This window comes from Anabas testudineus, chromosome 13, assembly GCF_900324465.2.
Source record: "Anabas testudineus chromosome 13, fAnaTes1.2, whole genome shotgun sequence".
Lineage (NCBI taxonomy): Eukaryota > Metazoa > Chordata > Actinopteri > Anabantiformes > Anabantidae > Anabas > Anabas testudineus.
Genome location: NC_046622.1, coordinates 3,752,192 through 3,768,754, shown reverse-complemented (window position 1 = coordinate 3,768,754; position 16,563 = coordinate 3,752,192). Strand labels below are relative to the sequence as shown.

Genomic DNA, 16,563 nt, shown 5'->3' with positions numbered 1-16,563 from the left:
ATGGTCTGTGTTATCACTCTTTTAATTAGAGGCCAATGATGGGAGGCATTGTGTGAGTCAGCTGTTTCTCTCTGCTGGGGTTTTCCCTGGGTTATATTGGATATGGGAGGTGTGAGGAAAGTGGCATTGAAGCACAGAACAGTTCTTACCTCACCTGCACCAGCTGGGGCAGCAGACTGTAGTCATATATTTACCTGATATAATATTTTTATAGTTGCATAACCTGTCGTGGAGGATTACAGTCTGAGTGCCAAGGCTCACTGTTCAGCAGCTTCCTTGAAAATCTTTCCTCTGTCGCCAATCACATCACCTTATTATAATGTAATTAAATATTTGAAAACTGTATGAATAAAAGTAGGTTTTAAAGTTAAAATAAGTGTCGTTTTCATCACGTCTAGGTTAACTAACATTTATATTCCTTCTATCATGCATTTATTTTTAAACTCATTTGTGCAAATCTAGTGCCATAACTAGCCTACAGGTGTGTAAGAGTAAATTCTGAGCTTAATAAATTTAGCAATATTTTTTGTTCAACTGTAGTTTTCCCTAGTTTTAAGTCCCTTATGTCCATCATAAGCAGTGCACCACCACTACAGTACATTATTTGGTCTGCCCTTCTACCTTGTGAGCCTGTAGGTGTTCTTCCAGAAATGAGAGCAATTTTCATTTTTATCCTCGTCTCTGTTACTTGTCTTGTGTTTATTCCTGCTGGGAATAATCCAAGTAAAAAGAAAGGCTGTGGGGGATGTGAGTTTGGTGGTGTGAGTGTTACCACATTTAATATTTTTTCCCATGGAGGCTTTGTTCGATAGAAAAAGAAGAAATGTAGAGGACGTAACTGTAGACTGTTTAAGAACTGAATCTTGATCAGGGTGACAGATGGGGAAAACAGGAAGATGTTTCCTCAGCTCCAGTGAGTATTTTAACATCACAAAAGGCACACACACACAGACACACACACATGCACACACACACATTATTCAGCAGTGCCACTCAATTCTATTCTGGGTTTTATTTTAGGTTATTTATTTATATGTTATTCTACTATAGCCCAGACCTGTGACTCATACAACACTGAGTGATTGCAGAGGTGCTTGAATAGTTGTACAGGCTACGCACTCACTAGTGGGACCTGTTCGTGACACCCGCTGTATAGCAGCAAGTTACTAAAATTCTCTCTTGCTACTAAAATAAAGTTGATGCCCTCTGTTGAACTGCAGGTATCTAGTACTCATCCTCCTCCTTGAAAAACAGCCTGCAAGCACTTCAGCCCCCATATTTGCTTACAACAGCCAGCAGCCTTTCCTACTCTGTTTAGAAGAAGCCTTTAGCAACACACACACACACACACACACACACACACACACACACACACACACTTTGTAAAACTAAAGTTCAACCCAGAGTGTCTCTGATGGTGATGTTAAACAGTGTGCCATCATTTCACAATGCCACAGCTGAGGTTTAAATAACATAGGCGAGTTTGAAGGGGAGTTCAAGTTCCAGTGTATAACAGCAGTTTCTTTTTATACTGTGCCACCATTAAGTGCACACACTGTGGAGGGAAAACCAGAGGAGTCAGAGTCCTACTTGCAAGCATCTTTTGGGAGACATGTGTGTTCATGTAGATGCAGCTGCATCTGTGTCTGTGTTGAGTGAACACAAATCTTGTTTATTGTTGTCACATTTGTGGCCTAGAGAGTCTGAGAATCCATAGTGACTTTAGCTGCTATTTTCAATGTCACTGGTGGTTATTTGCAAGCTGGATGTCTTCTAACCTGCTAAGAACAATTTAAAACTTATCAGCCTGAGTATAATTTAAAGATTTAAGAGCTTCAAGAACATTTTCAGAAGCTACAAGAACTTTGCTGCCACCTGCTCAGGCACAAATTCTAGAAAAGTGACATTTTTCACAGTTTGTTTTAAAATATGATGCTTCCAGTGAATGCTTTTTGCCACCGTTCCTTTATTTCTTAGCAGCAGAGATACAGTACAGACAGCTACTGCAGGGAGAGAGAGCTGGCAATAGCACAACAATTGTTTCTGGTTTGTTTATACTTAAACATTGATGCGTTCAAGTGGTACTTTTTAGGGTTGGGCTCTGATAACTAGGTTGGTTTTAAATTTATCTTCAATGTATACATTTGTTAAGCTCTGTGACTAGAAACATTCTGCAGTCTGACCATGACCCGGCTTAACTGAACGGTACTAGAAAACAAAACTAGAAATTAGGATAAAGGTGTCACTGATCCACTGTTTTTATTGTACTGCCCTTTATTGTATTATTGTACTGCCGTATGACACAGAATCTCTCCCTATTTTTCATCATAGTTGTTTTTTTTCTTCCCCCTCTGTTTATATTTTATAAACATGCCTTTACATGTGCTGTGGACATCAATGCTGCAGCTACTGTAGCAGCAAATTCTGGGATGATGGATGGGAGCAAGAGAGGTGGGGAGGATGTGAGTGAAGCAGGGCTTTAGAAGTGCTTAGACCAGGAGATGAACACATCAACAGCAGGTTAACGACAACACACAGACACACACACACACACAGTACGTATATAGACAGCACCTGTTAGTCTGAGTGCTTCGGTTACAGCAGTTAACACAATAAACAGGTGGTCTGGTCTGCTCTGTCAGGCACGAGACAGAAACAGAGATTGAGAGAGGGATCCTGGAGAAGCAAAGTGCTGCAAAGTGACAGCTGTTGGGCAAACATCTGTGAGCTTGTCTCTGAGTGTTTTCATTAGCTCTATAACCCTACTACTGCAAGGATTCAGGCATCTTTTATGCATGTATTATATACATGTATTTCAACTTTTATTAATTTAGTGGTTGGGTCAAACACAATGAGCACTCCCAACTCACCAGGCCACGTAGAACAGGGGCAAGACGACAATAACATTTCTGAAAATGGTTGATAGTGAGGTAGAGTAGCCTTGATATGATTTAAATAAATAGTAAATGCTATAAATACACAGAACTACCAGTGTCTCTTTAAACAACTTTACAAGCTGCTACAGCAGGCCCAGCTAAACAGGTCCAGATGCACTGTGTTTATTTCTTCATGTGTTACTGACAGTGATTTGTTCCCAGATGCCAAAACCGTTGCCAAAAGAGTTTGTCAAATGGGAAAATGTGGAAGCTCTTTTTTCAGTCAAGCTCTATTTTGCAAGAGAGACCTGAGAACACATATAGTATGCACAGTAGGGTAGGCTATACAATTAATTTCCACAATAATCAAATAAGTGCACACATACAAATTCAATACTAGTTAGAAGAATCACGATGTTATAGAAATTTACAGTAAAGATATATCTCTCAAAAGAACCAGAGTCTCTGATTTCATGCTGTGATCTGTCACAAATTAGAGGCACAAGGCAGGGGTGAACGGAAACCAGATTTATTAAGAGGTAAAAACTGAAAAAACACGAAAACAAAGTGACGACAAAACAGCCTAAAACAGTGGAGTGCAAAGTGACAAACAAGAAAAGTAACAACGAAAAACCAGGGGTACAAAAACAACAAAGAATCACTGCACAAACTGAACAGAGTAGCGAGGCTGGTAGCGAGGCGGGTAGCGAGCCGGGTAGCGAGGCTGGTAGCGAGGCTGGTAGCGAGCCGGGTAGCGAGCCGGGTAGCGAGGCTGGTAGCGAGGCTGGTAGCGAGGCATGGCATGACAATCTGGCAACTAGCAGAGGACTGAGGAGAGTTTATATAGGAAGGGGGCACACAGGTGAAACTGATTTGTAATTAAGGCCTGAGAGAGTGGGGAGTGAAGTGAGTGGAGCCATGGCAGTGGAGTCCAGTGGAGGAGGGAGAGAAAAACCACAGCCAGGCAGGTACCAGGCAGGAACAGAGCAAGATACTGTTACACTGTTTTGGATCATAGTCATTTGGTTTTTATAGTCATTTTGTTTGAGACATTTTATGCTGCCAAATCCGACTGGAGAAATATGAGAATATTACATTGTTGTGCTTTGTGAACTTCAACAGCAGTTCAGTAGTTTTATGTTGATGTGAAGTTGGTGGATAGTTCGAGTCTGGAGGTGTTCCTTGTTTTTGACCAGTGTATGTATGTATATTTCATATTCAGTCTCAGTCTATTTGATTGTATTTTAATTCAGACTGTGAATCTCTCCTTTGCTTCTTCACTCCTTTATAACATTTGTTGTATTCACGTGTGCCGCCTGGGAAACTGCTTTGCTTACTCTTAAGGCAAATATTGTTTTTTAGAAAAATGGATTTTGGATACAGACCAGCTAAAATAATTTATATAAAACAGTGTTTTCCTTTGAATTGCTGCTGTCTGCCTGACTTATCGTCTTTCAAAGGACAGAGTCTGTTTAATGTTTGATGTCTGGAAGTTTGTAGCAGTTTAACTGAGTCGCAGGGAAACAGCAGTTTGTATGGGCTGTCAAAACACTTCGTGTCACTGGAAGTTAACTTAAATATAACTTTGAATTTAATTGGTGAATTAACACTGCATGAGAGCACCTGGCACCTTAGTTGTGTGAGTGAAAATCGTAAATATTGGAACACATTCATGCTGTTTGGTAGATATCTTTCTTACAGTCCTACTTTAGTAACTCAAATATAACTGCTTTTTGGGCACTGATTGGTTAATTTTACATTGGCTTTTTGAATAGAAACATGAGAAACAACTGCACACTGTATCAGTGTGCTTTAATATTTACTCTGTTGTTTTTGGTCTATTTGAAATATCTGAGCAAATCCACCTGTATACACATTAACACCAACCTCACTGATAAAAGATTAAAAGGCAGGGAATATAACAACAGCCATTTAATTAGGAAATTATAATATGAAATATCAAAGTTGGGTGTAGTTTTTTATTATTTTTTTTATATCTTTTGCTCATTAGAAGTAGAAATTAGTTTTCCTTTGCTCAGTGCCTTACATGTGAGCAAGAGAGACTGGTTCCTTCTCCAAGTGAGACCTCTAAGTATCTGCTGGTCAGCAGAAGGAGGGAATGTGATAGTGACAGGTGCAGCCACCTAAAATAGGAGATGAGTGAAGGGGAAAAGTCCAGAGCAGAGAGGCAGAGGTAATGGAAGATGGGAGAGGAAAAAGCACGGCAATGAAATAAAAAGAGTACAGAGAGAAAATGTGTGCTAACAGCGAACATAGAAATGAGAGTGAGTCATCAATATGAAGAATGAGGAAAGCAGAATGTGAAAAGACAAAGCTCTAAATATTCGTGACACTGTTCACTTCTGTGTGTAGTTGAAAGATTTACTGGCAACAGTTCAGTGCGGCACAATAATTCTTCTGTCTTTATCCACCTAGAACTTTGGTATTTCATAACTTATCTTTAAAACCCAGTCATCCAACACCACATTAGACACACAGAAAACTCAGAGCACACGCACAGATGAACCTAGACTGAAATGACTTGTGCAATATCACAGCAACATCACACATTTTCTCATTTTGCAGATTCTTATTTACACAAGAATATAGTCTGTTTAATCTTATATTTATTTGAAGAATACATAGTTTTTTTATGTATTTATTTTTTGCAGAGGATTTGATCTAATGTTTCAGCTATAAAATGTGCAACCTGCAGAAGACCTGCAAGAACAAAATACATTTAATTAACTCTTTCCACTAAACAGTTTTAAAAAATATTTTAAAATATTTATTTGCAAGGTATTTGAGTAGGATTTAATTAAGACTGTTGTATTGTGAAGCCAAACAGATGACATTTTTAAACTGAACTTGTTGTCCATGTTAGTTAAAAATCATGTATCACTATACACACATGTAGAGTGGTAAGAAAAAGTATGTGAATTTAATTATTTTTTTTGCATTAATTTGTCCTAAAATGTAATCTGAACTTCATCTAAGTCCAGAGTATTAACAAATATAATGTGCCTAAAGTAATAACATCTTTATGTCTTTATTGAGAACAATCATAAAACCCTTATTGTGCTAGTGGAAAAAGTATGTGAAAAAGCTAATTGGAGTCAGGTGTTAGCATAAGTCAAGTAAATTTGTTTGGAGTTGTGGACTAGAGCTACTTTGACTGAGAAAAAACACTCTAACTTTTTGAGTTTGCTCTGCACAAGAAGAATAACTTATGTGAGCCATACCTCGCCGAAAGGAGCTGTCAGAAGACCTACGATCAAGAATTGTTGATTTACATAAACCTGGAAAAGTCCAAACAATATGATCCACAGCCACAGGAAGCGCTTGGATGAGGTTATTGCTGCTAAGGGGGTGGCGTCAAGCAGTTATTAATTCCAAGAGTTCACATACTTTTTCCACTATCACAATGAGGTTTTTATGGTTGTTCTTAATAAAGACATGATAGATCAGAATTCTTTTGTATTATTATTTTGACACATCATATCTGTTAATACTCTTGACTTAGATAAAGATCAGATCACATTTTATGACAAATTTATGCAATTCTTAAAGGTTCACATACTTTATCTTGCCACTGTATTTATATTTGTATATTTTTTTATGCATCATATCAAGTTCTGAGATATCACACTATGTCCAGCCATTAGGGATCCCGGAATCATACTCTACAGTATGTAACCTAAACTTTCAGTCACCCTCTTTTAAGTTCACCTAAGACGATTCTTTTTATATTCTTATGTAGCACAGGCTCATAAGTGTCAATCTACAGTGTCATTTGTCAGTTTACAGACATTGATTCAGAAAAATGCCTTCTCTAAGAATAATAAATGAAAGATGTTTGCAAAGACCTGCAATAAGGATCAGGGAGAAAGAGAAAGTTGTTTTGGAGATTTTATTGATTTTAGAAATGACTGGAGAACATTGAGCAAAAGTACATTGTTTCAAAGAGTGAGAGTACCACAGGGGCCTTCAAACCGTAATTTGTGACTGAGGACGCTGATAATTTGCACTTCTATGATCTTTTTCTTTTCAAAGGGAAACCCCATCACCATTCTTCCCTCTGCCTCATTGAACCTTTCCTCTCCTCCACCCACATCCTGTGCAGTGTGCTGTCCCTCACGCTTTTTATGTCTGCAGAAATGCAATCAATGTCCTGAGGTGGCCTGCATCAGCACTTTGATGAAGAATCAGGCAGATGTCTGCAGATATAGAGACAGAATGGGCGTATTATTCATTTCATTGAGTATTTTTAGTACTAGCCACATTTTCAGTGGCACAGAAAAGGGCTTTTTATTACAGAATTTACTGAAATTATTAAGCAATTTGTCATAAAAACTGAAACCAGTTCATTACATATTTACTTGTTGTTTGTCACAATAAATATAAAATGTAAAGTTTGATTATTGTACCCACGTGCAACTGAATGTCAAGCCAGGAAATGACATTTGTGCATATTGCAACATTGTCCAATGAATTAAAAAAGCCCCAGCTACAGTTTAATGTCAGGCTGATATCTCTCACTATTTTGCATCTGTTTGCTTATTTGCTTCTTATGCCGAGTGGGCACTAAGCCTACTTGTCTGGGGAACCCTGGCTATATCCTCTGTTTGCATGTTCACCATCAGGCGGCCCTAGAGAAAACACAAAGGTGTCTGCTTTCAAGTACTATCTATAGCTCTGACTGTAAATCTCTGCTGCATTACACACCTCTATTTGCTCACACAAGTGTGTGTTTGTTTGTATAACTGTCAGTCAATTTACATCCAATTGTCTCAATGTAACATAAACATAGCCCAGATGCTTCAGCTGCCAGGCCCAAACATGGTTTGGCTGTAACCCTACACGCAGCATACTGATAAAGTGTTAAATGTGTTTAATGTCTTTGCCCGCAGTCCAGGCCTGTGTTCAGTGGGTCAGGTGGGTGATAACCAGCACATCCTGGCTATCAGTACCTTCCACTTGTCCTGGCTCCATCAGATACAGTCATGCAAGATTAACAAATAATCAGGAGTTGAACTTGGCTTACAATAAATCGTCAGGTGCACAGCCTTCAAATCCTGGAAGCTGCCTCTATTAATAAAAGGGTGAGTTAAACCTAAGGGTGGGTGTGGTCTCTCAGTTCGTTTCACACATGGTCAGATTAGAAGTGACTCACTGCAGTACGACTTTTGAATAGACAAAGTTGTGTATTTGCTGTTGCACTTGACAGAGTCCTATTAAGTCACACTTAACTAAGTGTGATGACACTTACGGGATTCATCAGCAAAGCACTGGTGAATGTTGACTGAAGCTTATGTGTTTATCCGATCCAGCAGAGAGCTTGACAGGTAACCAGGCAGTTCTTAAGGTTGTATCGTGCCTCCTATCAGCCTTGCCTGGTTTAAATTATTATTTGCAATGCTGTACAAAATGGGATAGGATATCTGTATATATATTTGCATGTTAGGTGCCTGAGTCTTTGAGATCCCACTGTCATCTTAGGGCTCATCTGCCTTTTTTATCTTGTCTGTAGTGGTAGAGAAACTTTAACAGAGTCAGCCATGTGAGACTTGTAGATGTAGAAATAGATAGAAAACACTGGATAGTACTTCTGTATAGCGCTGATGCATATATATATATATATATATATATATATATATATATATATATATATATATATATATATATATATATATATATATATATATATCGTCTACGTTTGCCACAGCTTGTTTCAGAACATTGAGTCACTCAACTACTTCAGTTTGCTTTTAGGCACTCACTAACTCAGCCCTGTCTCCTTAATGGGGAAAGCAGTCTAAACGTGGCCAGTGGAGCTTTTACCGTGACCTTACAACTTTGCTGCATGAACGTCTTGTCTCAACAGTTGTACTCTGTAGTCGGTGCTGGTAAGATCATGTCATGTCTGCAGTGAATGAGAAAGGGTGGATTGCTCCACTTTTTGTGCAAAACAGGAAACACAAGGGCAGGACAGAGGAGACATTTCTAGGCTGAGGAGAGATAGATGATAGCCCAGCCAAAGGAAGAGGGAACAGTCTTCAGCCAAAGAAACACTAGATGCCTGTGGGTATAAGAGAGGGGTAGATGTTATGAGGTCACAGATCTGCATCAATTTCCATTTTCCTGCTGTGAGCCATAAACCGAGGCATACAAGCTCCAGTGCTGCCCTCTGCTTTGCTTTAAAGTACCAGCCTAGAATCTAAAGCCTTCTGTAAGTCATGACCCAACAGTGGTGCAGCATTACTAGTGCAAGATAAATGTTGAGCTGGTGAAGATTTGAGGAGACAGAATGATTTATATGTTGTTATTTGGGAGGGATGAAAAGTCAGGGATCCATCTAGAACTGTAGCAAGGAAAATTAGTCAGGTTAAGGGATGGATCCACTTGCATAATGACGGAGAAGAAGGAACAGCTGAGAATGTTTAGTGTCTGGTGTGTGTTTCACAGGGGAGGGGGTGTTTATCGCTGTATTTACACCAGTCTCTGGAGGGTCCAGGCCCTGATTCTGCTTGTGGAATAGAGTTGATGTGTACCTATTGTGACTCACCTCACTAGTGGCCATTAAAAACACTATATCAGTTGTTTCACTAGTTTGTGCTTCTTATTAAATTGTGTATTAATTACTGCTTCACCTTTTACAAACCATAGTTTCCAGTTTTATAGATTATATAATTAAAGAAGAAAGAGTTTGCTAATGTTTATATGTTACCTGAATGTTCTGTCATGACATCTGGACTTCTTTCATATGAAATGTGAAAAGAAAAACGTTTCAATTAAGGGTTAAAGAAGTCCATTTGCCATGACTCAGATTCCAGATAATCACAGACATACTTACATTATGGAATCATCAGTAGCAGTACAGGTGATTTGTAGTATGATATTGTTTTTTAAGTGTTCCATTTGCACATAAACACGTTTTTGTCACCACACATTGTGCAGCGATCAACTTTTTAAAAATGTGCTGCAGGCATGTTTTGCCCTGTTCTTGTCATTTAGTCCTTTATTGGTGAGTAAAATATTAATTAAAGTTCATTCAGTTTTATTGAGTGCTTTAAACACACAGAGCAGAGACAACCAGCAGAAAAAAATGCTCCAGGGAAATAAGTGTGTTGTTATAAGCCTAAATATATGTATATGTATAAATCAATGTTGCACACACTAAATGATTGTTTTTTATGTACTGGGTGCAGGATGACCAGGTCGTTCTGCAGTGCACTGCCTCCGTCCTCAAGGAGCAGCAGATAAAGCTATGTCTTTCCTGCGAGGGCTTCGGAAACCGTCTCTGCTTCCTGGAAACCACATCCAATGCTCAGGTAGGATGTTAGTTCTTCGCTTTTCTTTGTCCTGTACTGACTGAAGCCTTTTACTAACTTTTTAAAGACTGTTTGCAGAATGTGCCCCCGGACCTGGCCATATGCACCTTCATTCTGGAGCAGTCCCTGTCGGTCCGCGCTCTGCAGGAAATGCTGGCCAACACGGTGGAGATGACAGAGGTAGGAGTCAAAAACAGAAACTAGTCATAAAAGGAAGATATGAAAAGGGGACTCAGGGTTAGTGTTTTTTAAAATGACAGATGTGACAGATCTAGATAATCCTTAGAAGGATGTTATTCTACTTTAAATGGATTGCTTGTGTAGATTGGAGATATACAATCTGATATGCTGACAAACCTGCTTAGTCATACTATATTCTTTTACTTCAGTATTCCTCTATACCTTTTATTGAGGGGAACACTACAACATTTTTGGAAATATTTAGGAAACATACTTTTCACTTATTTTATCCTGTGTAGTAATAAAGACATGCTGAAATAACATTCAACACAAATCTTCTTTGGAGCTATTTCCTGACAACAACAGCTGCATGTCAGAGGTCCTGTTCTCATTGTGACATTGGTAGTTTTGCACTCCTGTAAAACTAATCCCACTGATTAAGAGGCTGTCTAATAAGATCTAAGACCGTTTTATTTGAAGACATACAGTACCTGTCAAAAGTTTAGGAGCTACCATGTTTTTCATGAAAAGCTACATGTCTTCAGCTGTGTTATTTTCATTACAAATGGATTTTCTAATGATCAGTTATATGGGCTTGATATTAGGGGCTTTTTGGCTTGTTTACAAATTTTTGCTTTGAGGTTCACCATACCGCATGATGTGCATCATGAACCTTGAGTCTATATAAGGATTTATCCTTTTTTTTTTTATTAGAATTTTTTTAATTTGCTATCTGACACCGCCTCCCCTCCCTTCCCTTCTTGCTCTCTGCCAAGCAGGCAGTCGATTTGGACCAATGGGTATGTCTGTTAACATGTCTTATTTCCTGTAACGTGTGTTCCAACCAACCTGGCAACTGTCCTCGTTCCTGTCCTGTTGCCCACTCCTGTTGAATAAAATAGTGCTCTGTCATTAACGTCTCAATTCACATTCGTTTAGCTCTGACCCTGAGGTGGTGACTGCTCTGTACACCTGTTTTTAATCTTAGAAACTAATTGGGTTCTAGTAAACAAGTCCAGTTTTTTTATTGCTGAGCTGTTTTGCATCTACTAAAAACCTTTAAAGATAAGATTAAGTGTTAGAACATTTATTGAAACCTTTGATTAATTAGATTTACACGTTGTTTGATGTATTTTATGCATTTATTTTCTTTTTTCTAAAAATTGTATCTGTTATTGATTTAACCAGGCTAAAATAGCAAGGCATCACAATGCATCGTTCATTTGCATTCCATGCAGAAATATCACCAGCACATCTCCCATTATGCCTTTATCATAAATATTACCCTGCCTTGCTTGGTGTTATTCCTTTGTTTATACACATTATTGTTTGTTTGTCTCTGATGATGATGATTCCTCTTTTTCTTATGGAACATGATTTGTGCTGCTGCTGCAACTGAGTCAGACAACCCTCATCTAACTTGACTTATTATGAAGATATGAAAATGCACACTAGACACAGTATAGAATTTTAATAAGACTTATTTTCCAGTGCATATATATACGTTAACATTCAACGATGACACTTTTGCATTTATTATGTTACATGTACGCCCCTCTCTGTATACCACTCAACAACACAACAACATTTGAGTAAAGCATTTTGTCCCAGTAATCTTGATAATAGATATGTTGTCAGAACATTATTTTGCAGTAAACTAGATTTAGACCAGACTAGGACAGAAAACCACACAATCATCTATTTCAGCTTTTTAAAAAGACATCTGACTTCAATCTTGTCAGGCTGAGGTTAATGCAATTTAAGCTGCTTTAGGAGAAAATCTATTCATAGCCTTATATTAGCTGCATTTTCATGGCTAGTTTGTGTAGGTTGTTTGCCTAACTGGAGTTGGAAGATGTGGGTGAACCAAGCTTTTCTCATGGTGAGCTGGAGGATTAGAATAGCATGGCATGCAGGCAAGTGGAAGGTCCCTCCCACCTCTGTCAGGGATGGATGGGGAAACTGGACACCCCCCTCCAGACCTCTGGACAAGCCTAACTCAAATGCACACACGAAGGAAAACTTACACACACACCACCACCTGTCCCAACTGAGCCTAGTGCTAATGTAGACCAGGGCTGATGGCACAGTGCTACTGCACCACTTGACATACCTGCCCCTGAATCATCCCTGAAGCTTATGGGTACTTAACCCTACATAAAGGCTTAGTGTTTGTGGTGCAGCTGAATGGTTGTATTGTAATCTTTTGTAATCTATCTAGAACTGCCACAGTAACTGTGTTTTCTTGTTGCATCCTTGCTGGATGTTGAGAAAAGGTAGGACAGTTGAATGTCGTGACTGAAGTTTGTTTTGCATCGTGTCACACCAGTCAGGTTTCTCTAATGATTCATAGCACAGTATCATACTAGTTTCAGCAGGATCTCCAAGACAGTTCATTTTATTTTCTTCTACAAGCATGAACAAGTGTTATACAATATATGTACACTATAAAGCTATAAAATACAGTTTTGGCTAAGGGGTAATGTCAGCAAAGGGTATTAAGATTTCCTGTCTGCCTGATCAAAGTCTATTTTATGTTTATATTCATGTCATGTTAAGTTGGTTGGTTAAATTTAATCTCTGTCTTGTTCCCCTTCAGTCATCCCAAGGTGGAGGTCATCGTACCCTACTTTACGGTCATGCAATCCTTCTGAGACACCACCACTCTGGCATGGTAAGACAGTGTAAATAGTGTGTAAATACAGTACAATGTATATGGTCACTGTGATTTAAAAACAAAATTTACCTGCATTCTGACAAAGTTATGGTCATGTCTTGAGTCAAACTAACTTTCTCCCCAGTACTTGAGCTGTTTGACCACATCTCGGTCACTCACGGACAAGCTGGCCTTTGATGTGGGCTTACAAGAAGATTCCACTGGTAAAACCTTCTCTAAACCTACATTTAAATGAAAACTAGTACTCATTTAGTACCATTGTTAGATCTTGTTTTTTGAATTTTTACAAAGCTTCTTACCAGATTGTTCTTTTCCTTTAAGATATTTTGATTAAACTTATAATTTGCTAGTGTTGATCTCCATTGGAGCACTGAGGTAGTTGTTGGATCTTGTTCTTGCTGCAGGTGAGGCATGTTGGTGGACAATTCATCCAGCCTCTAAGCAAAGGTCAGAAGGTGAAAAGGTCAGGGTGGGTGATGACCTCATCCTTGTCAGCGTGTCCTCTGAGAGATACCTAGTAAGACTCCTCACCTCCCACATACACTTTCATATTGCACAGTGGAACATTAAGACCTGGGTAATCTCTGATAAACTCAATTATTTCTCCTCCTTTTCTTGTCTTCAGCACCTGTCCTACGCCAGTGGAGATCTGATGGTGGATGCCTCCTTCATGCAGACCCTGTGGAACATGAACCCGATTAGTTCAGGATGTGAATTAGCTGAGGGTACAAACCTGCTTTATATGTTAAGCTATGCTGCCATGGGTATCTTTCAAATATACACATGTAGTATCACAAAGATATGATGATTTTGGGGTTATAATGAGCACTATCAGGAATGAGGTCTACACTTAACACATGCTGTACATATGGCGAAACGAAATCTCCTCAGTATACGCACTCACTGTGGTGTATATTCCTCCTTTTAGGGTATTTGACAGGAGGTCACGTACTCAGGCTGTTCCACGGACACATGGACGAGTGTCTGGCCATCTCTACACCAGAGGAAGGAGAAGAAAAACGCAGGTAGGATAAAGTGTAAGCGGAGCAATGCAGAGCATCAGAATAACTTGTTATTCTTGTTATTCTGAAACCACATGGTTGCACAATATCTTTACTGATGGTTGTTCTGCTACAGGATGGCTCACTATGAAGGCGGGGCTGTGTGCAGTCAAGCTCGATCCCTGTGGAGGTTGGAGCCTCTCAGAATCAGGTGATTGTCCCCTTTAGGCATTATATATATGTATAATGCCAAACACTGGATAATAATTGTCATCAAATGGCCATAATTAAAATGTTGGCTTTTTAATCATGTGTTTTTTCTTATTTTTATCTGTAGCTGGAGTGGAAGCCACATGAAGTGGGGGCAGTCCTTTCGTATTCGCCACATCACCACAGGCCGGTACCTGTGTCTAGATGAGGAAAAGGGCCTGTTGGTAGTTGACCCAGAGCGGGCCAATACCAAATTATCTGCTTTCTGCTTCCGTGTTTCAAAGGTCAGAATTAATAGCTTCACTTTTTATTTCTGTCCTGTCCTATAGTTGTCTACCACTGACCACGCTATAATTTTCTCCCACCCCTTCTTTCCCCTTGGTTCCTCCGAGCAGGAGAAGGTGGAAGTGGCTCAGAAGCGTGATGTTGAAGGAATGGGCATTCCTGAGATCAAGTATGGAGAGTCCATGTGCTTCGTCCAACATGTGTCCACAGGCCTGTGGCTCACATATGCTGCCCTAGATGCCAAAGCTGCTCGTTTGGGAATGATGAAGAGAAAGGTATCAAATGGGACCAAATTATGATGTCATAATATATCAACAAAACCTCCCACACTGGAGTTAGGGTTGATTTTGTCTACAGTCTTATTGCAATAATCACATGCATACTTCCAAAGAGGCCTCATAGAAGATAATTACTTATGTTGTATGTGTCTCCAGGTCATTCTGCACCAGGAGGGTCATATGGATGATGCCTTAACTGTGTCCCGCTCCCAGACCGAGGAGTCTCAGGCTGCACGTATGATTTACAGCACTACAGGCCTCTTCAGGCAGTTCATCAAGTACGTAAACACAGTTTTTGAGATGAGTTCTGTGACAGTATGCAGACATCTTCATAAAAAGTGGCATCTTCAATACATTTTAATGTGACCATATTTTGACTGTATATATATTTTTTCTTCCAGGGGATTGGACTCTCTGAGTGGAAAGAACAAGTCACCAGGGACGGTGTCGCTTCCTTTGGAAGGGGTCATTCTCTCTCTTCAGGATCTCATCTTCTACTTTCGTCCACCCGAAGAGGAACTGGAGCACGAGGAAAAACAGACGAAGCTCCGCTCCCTCCGGAACCGGCAGAACCTCTTCCAAGAAGAGGTAATCCACAGCCTCAGACTCTCCATACCTATTGATTTCTACTCTGTTCCCATAGCCAAATTAGCTAGGAAATCACAAATACACTCATTTTATTTCTCACGCTTATCCTCAACTCTTAACTCAGCCTTTACAACACTAATACAGGATACTGTCATTAATACTAAAAGCACAACAATGATTTGTGTCCTTTCTGGTCTTTGTGTTTCTGTGTGCAGGGAATGATCACCATTGTGCTGGAGTGCATCGACCGCCTGAATGTCTACAACACAGCTGCCCACTTTTCTGAATTTGCTGGAGAAGAAGCTGCAGAGTCCTGGAAGGAGATTGTCAATCTCCTTTATGAGCTGCTAGGTAAAAGAATCATTCTAAGCCTAAAAACAAAATACAAATAAAATACTGTCTATCTGATTAGATGATATCATTTTTCTCTTTGTGCCTCTGGACAGCTTCTCTAATCAGGGGGAACCGTTCCAATTGTGCATTGTTCTGTGACAACCTGGACTGGCTGGTCAGCAAGCTGGACCGTCTGGAGGCCTCCTCTGGTATCAGATGTGCCTCAATCATATCTAAAATATTTCAAAAATATCTAATATAAGGAAAATTAGATTTTTACTGGCAGTGTTTAACTAAATAAATGCTTAGGATTTGTTATATCCCTTCTCTCTAAACTTTGAGGTATTCTTGAGGTGCTCTACTGTGTGCTAATTGAAAGCCCTGAGGTTTTGAACATCATCCAGGAGAACCACATTAAATCCATCATCTCTCTCCTGGACAAGCATGGACGGAACCACAAGGTTTGTCTCTTTTCATTGCCAGGACCAGGTCAGGAAAGTACAGTAGAATTAGCCAGCAGCAAATGAATTGGCTCCAGCTGGCAGATTTTTCTACTTTATCAGACACTTGCAGGTGATGATTTGGAATATTCTGCCACATTTAAGACTCATAAAGATGATAGAAATGTCTGTCCCGCCTGCCTTTAGGTTCTGGATGTTTTGCGCTCTCTTTGTGTGTGTAATGGTGTGGCTGTGAGGTCCAACCAGAACCTCATCACTGAAAACCTGTTTCCGGGTCGTGACCTCCTGTTGCAGACTAACATTGTAAACTATGTCACCAGGTACTGAAACTTTTTAAGGTGCT

The 16,563-nt window shown here is 39.5% G+C and overlaps 1 protein-coding gene across 13 annotated transcripts in view; it reads left to right on the top strand.

The window, feature by feature from the left end:
* ryr1b (ryanodine receptor 1b (skeletal)) overlaps positions 1–16,563 on the top strand; it is a 58,627-nt gene that overhangs the window by 4,329 nt on the left and 37,735 nt on the right. For all 13 annotated transcript variants that reach the window (XM_026364515.1, XM_026364475.1, XM_026364464.1 and 10 more), the window contains 16 exons: positions 10,085–10,207; positions 10,286–10,387; positions 12,987–13,061; positions 13,189–13,267; positions 13,469–13,581; positions 13,690–13,789; positions 13,993–14,089; positions 14,202–14,276; positions 14,403–14,559; positions 14,671–14,835; positions 14,995–15,116; positions 15,240–15,426; positions 15,642–15,777; positions 15,873–15,968; positions 16,102–16,220; positions 16,407–16,540. In XM_026364515.1, the coding sequence (XP_026220300.1) occupies positions 10,085–10,207; positions 10,286–10,387; positions 12,987–13,061; positions 13,189–13,267; positions 13,469–13,581; positions 13,690–13,789; positions 13,993–14,089; positions 14,202–14,276; positions 14,403–14,559; positions 14,671–14,835; positions 14,995–15,116; positions 15,240–15,426; positions 15,642–15,777; positions 15,873–15,968; positions 16,102–16,220; positions 16,407–16,540 (1,880 nt within the window). The remainder of the gene's footprint in view (positions 1–10,084; positions 10,208–10,285; positions 10,388–12,986; positions 13,062–13,188; positions 13,268–13,468; positions 13,582–13,689; positions 13,790–13,992; positions 14,090–14,201; positions 14,277–14,402; positions 14,560–14,670; positions 14,836–14,994; positions 15,117–15,239; positions 15,427–15,641; positions 15,778–15,872; positions 15,969–16,101; positions 16,221–16,406; positions 16,541–16,563) is intronic.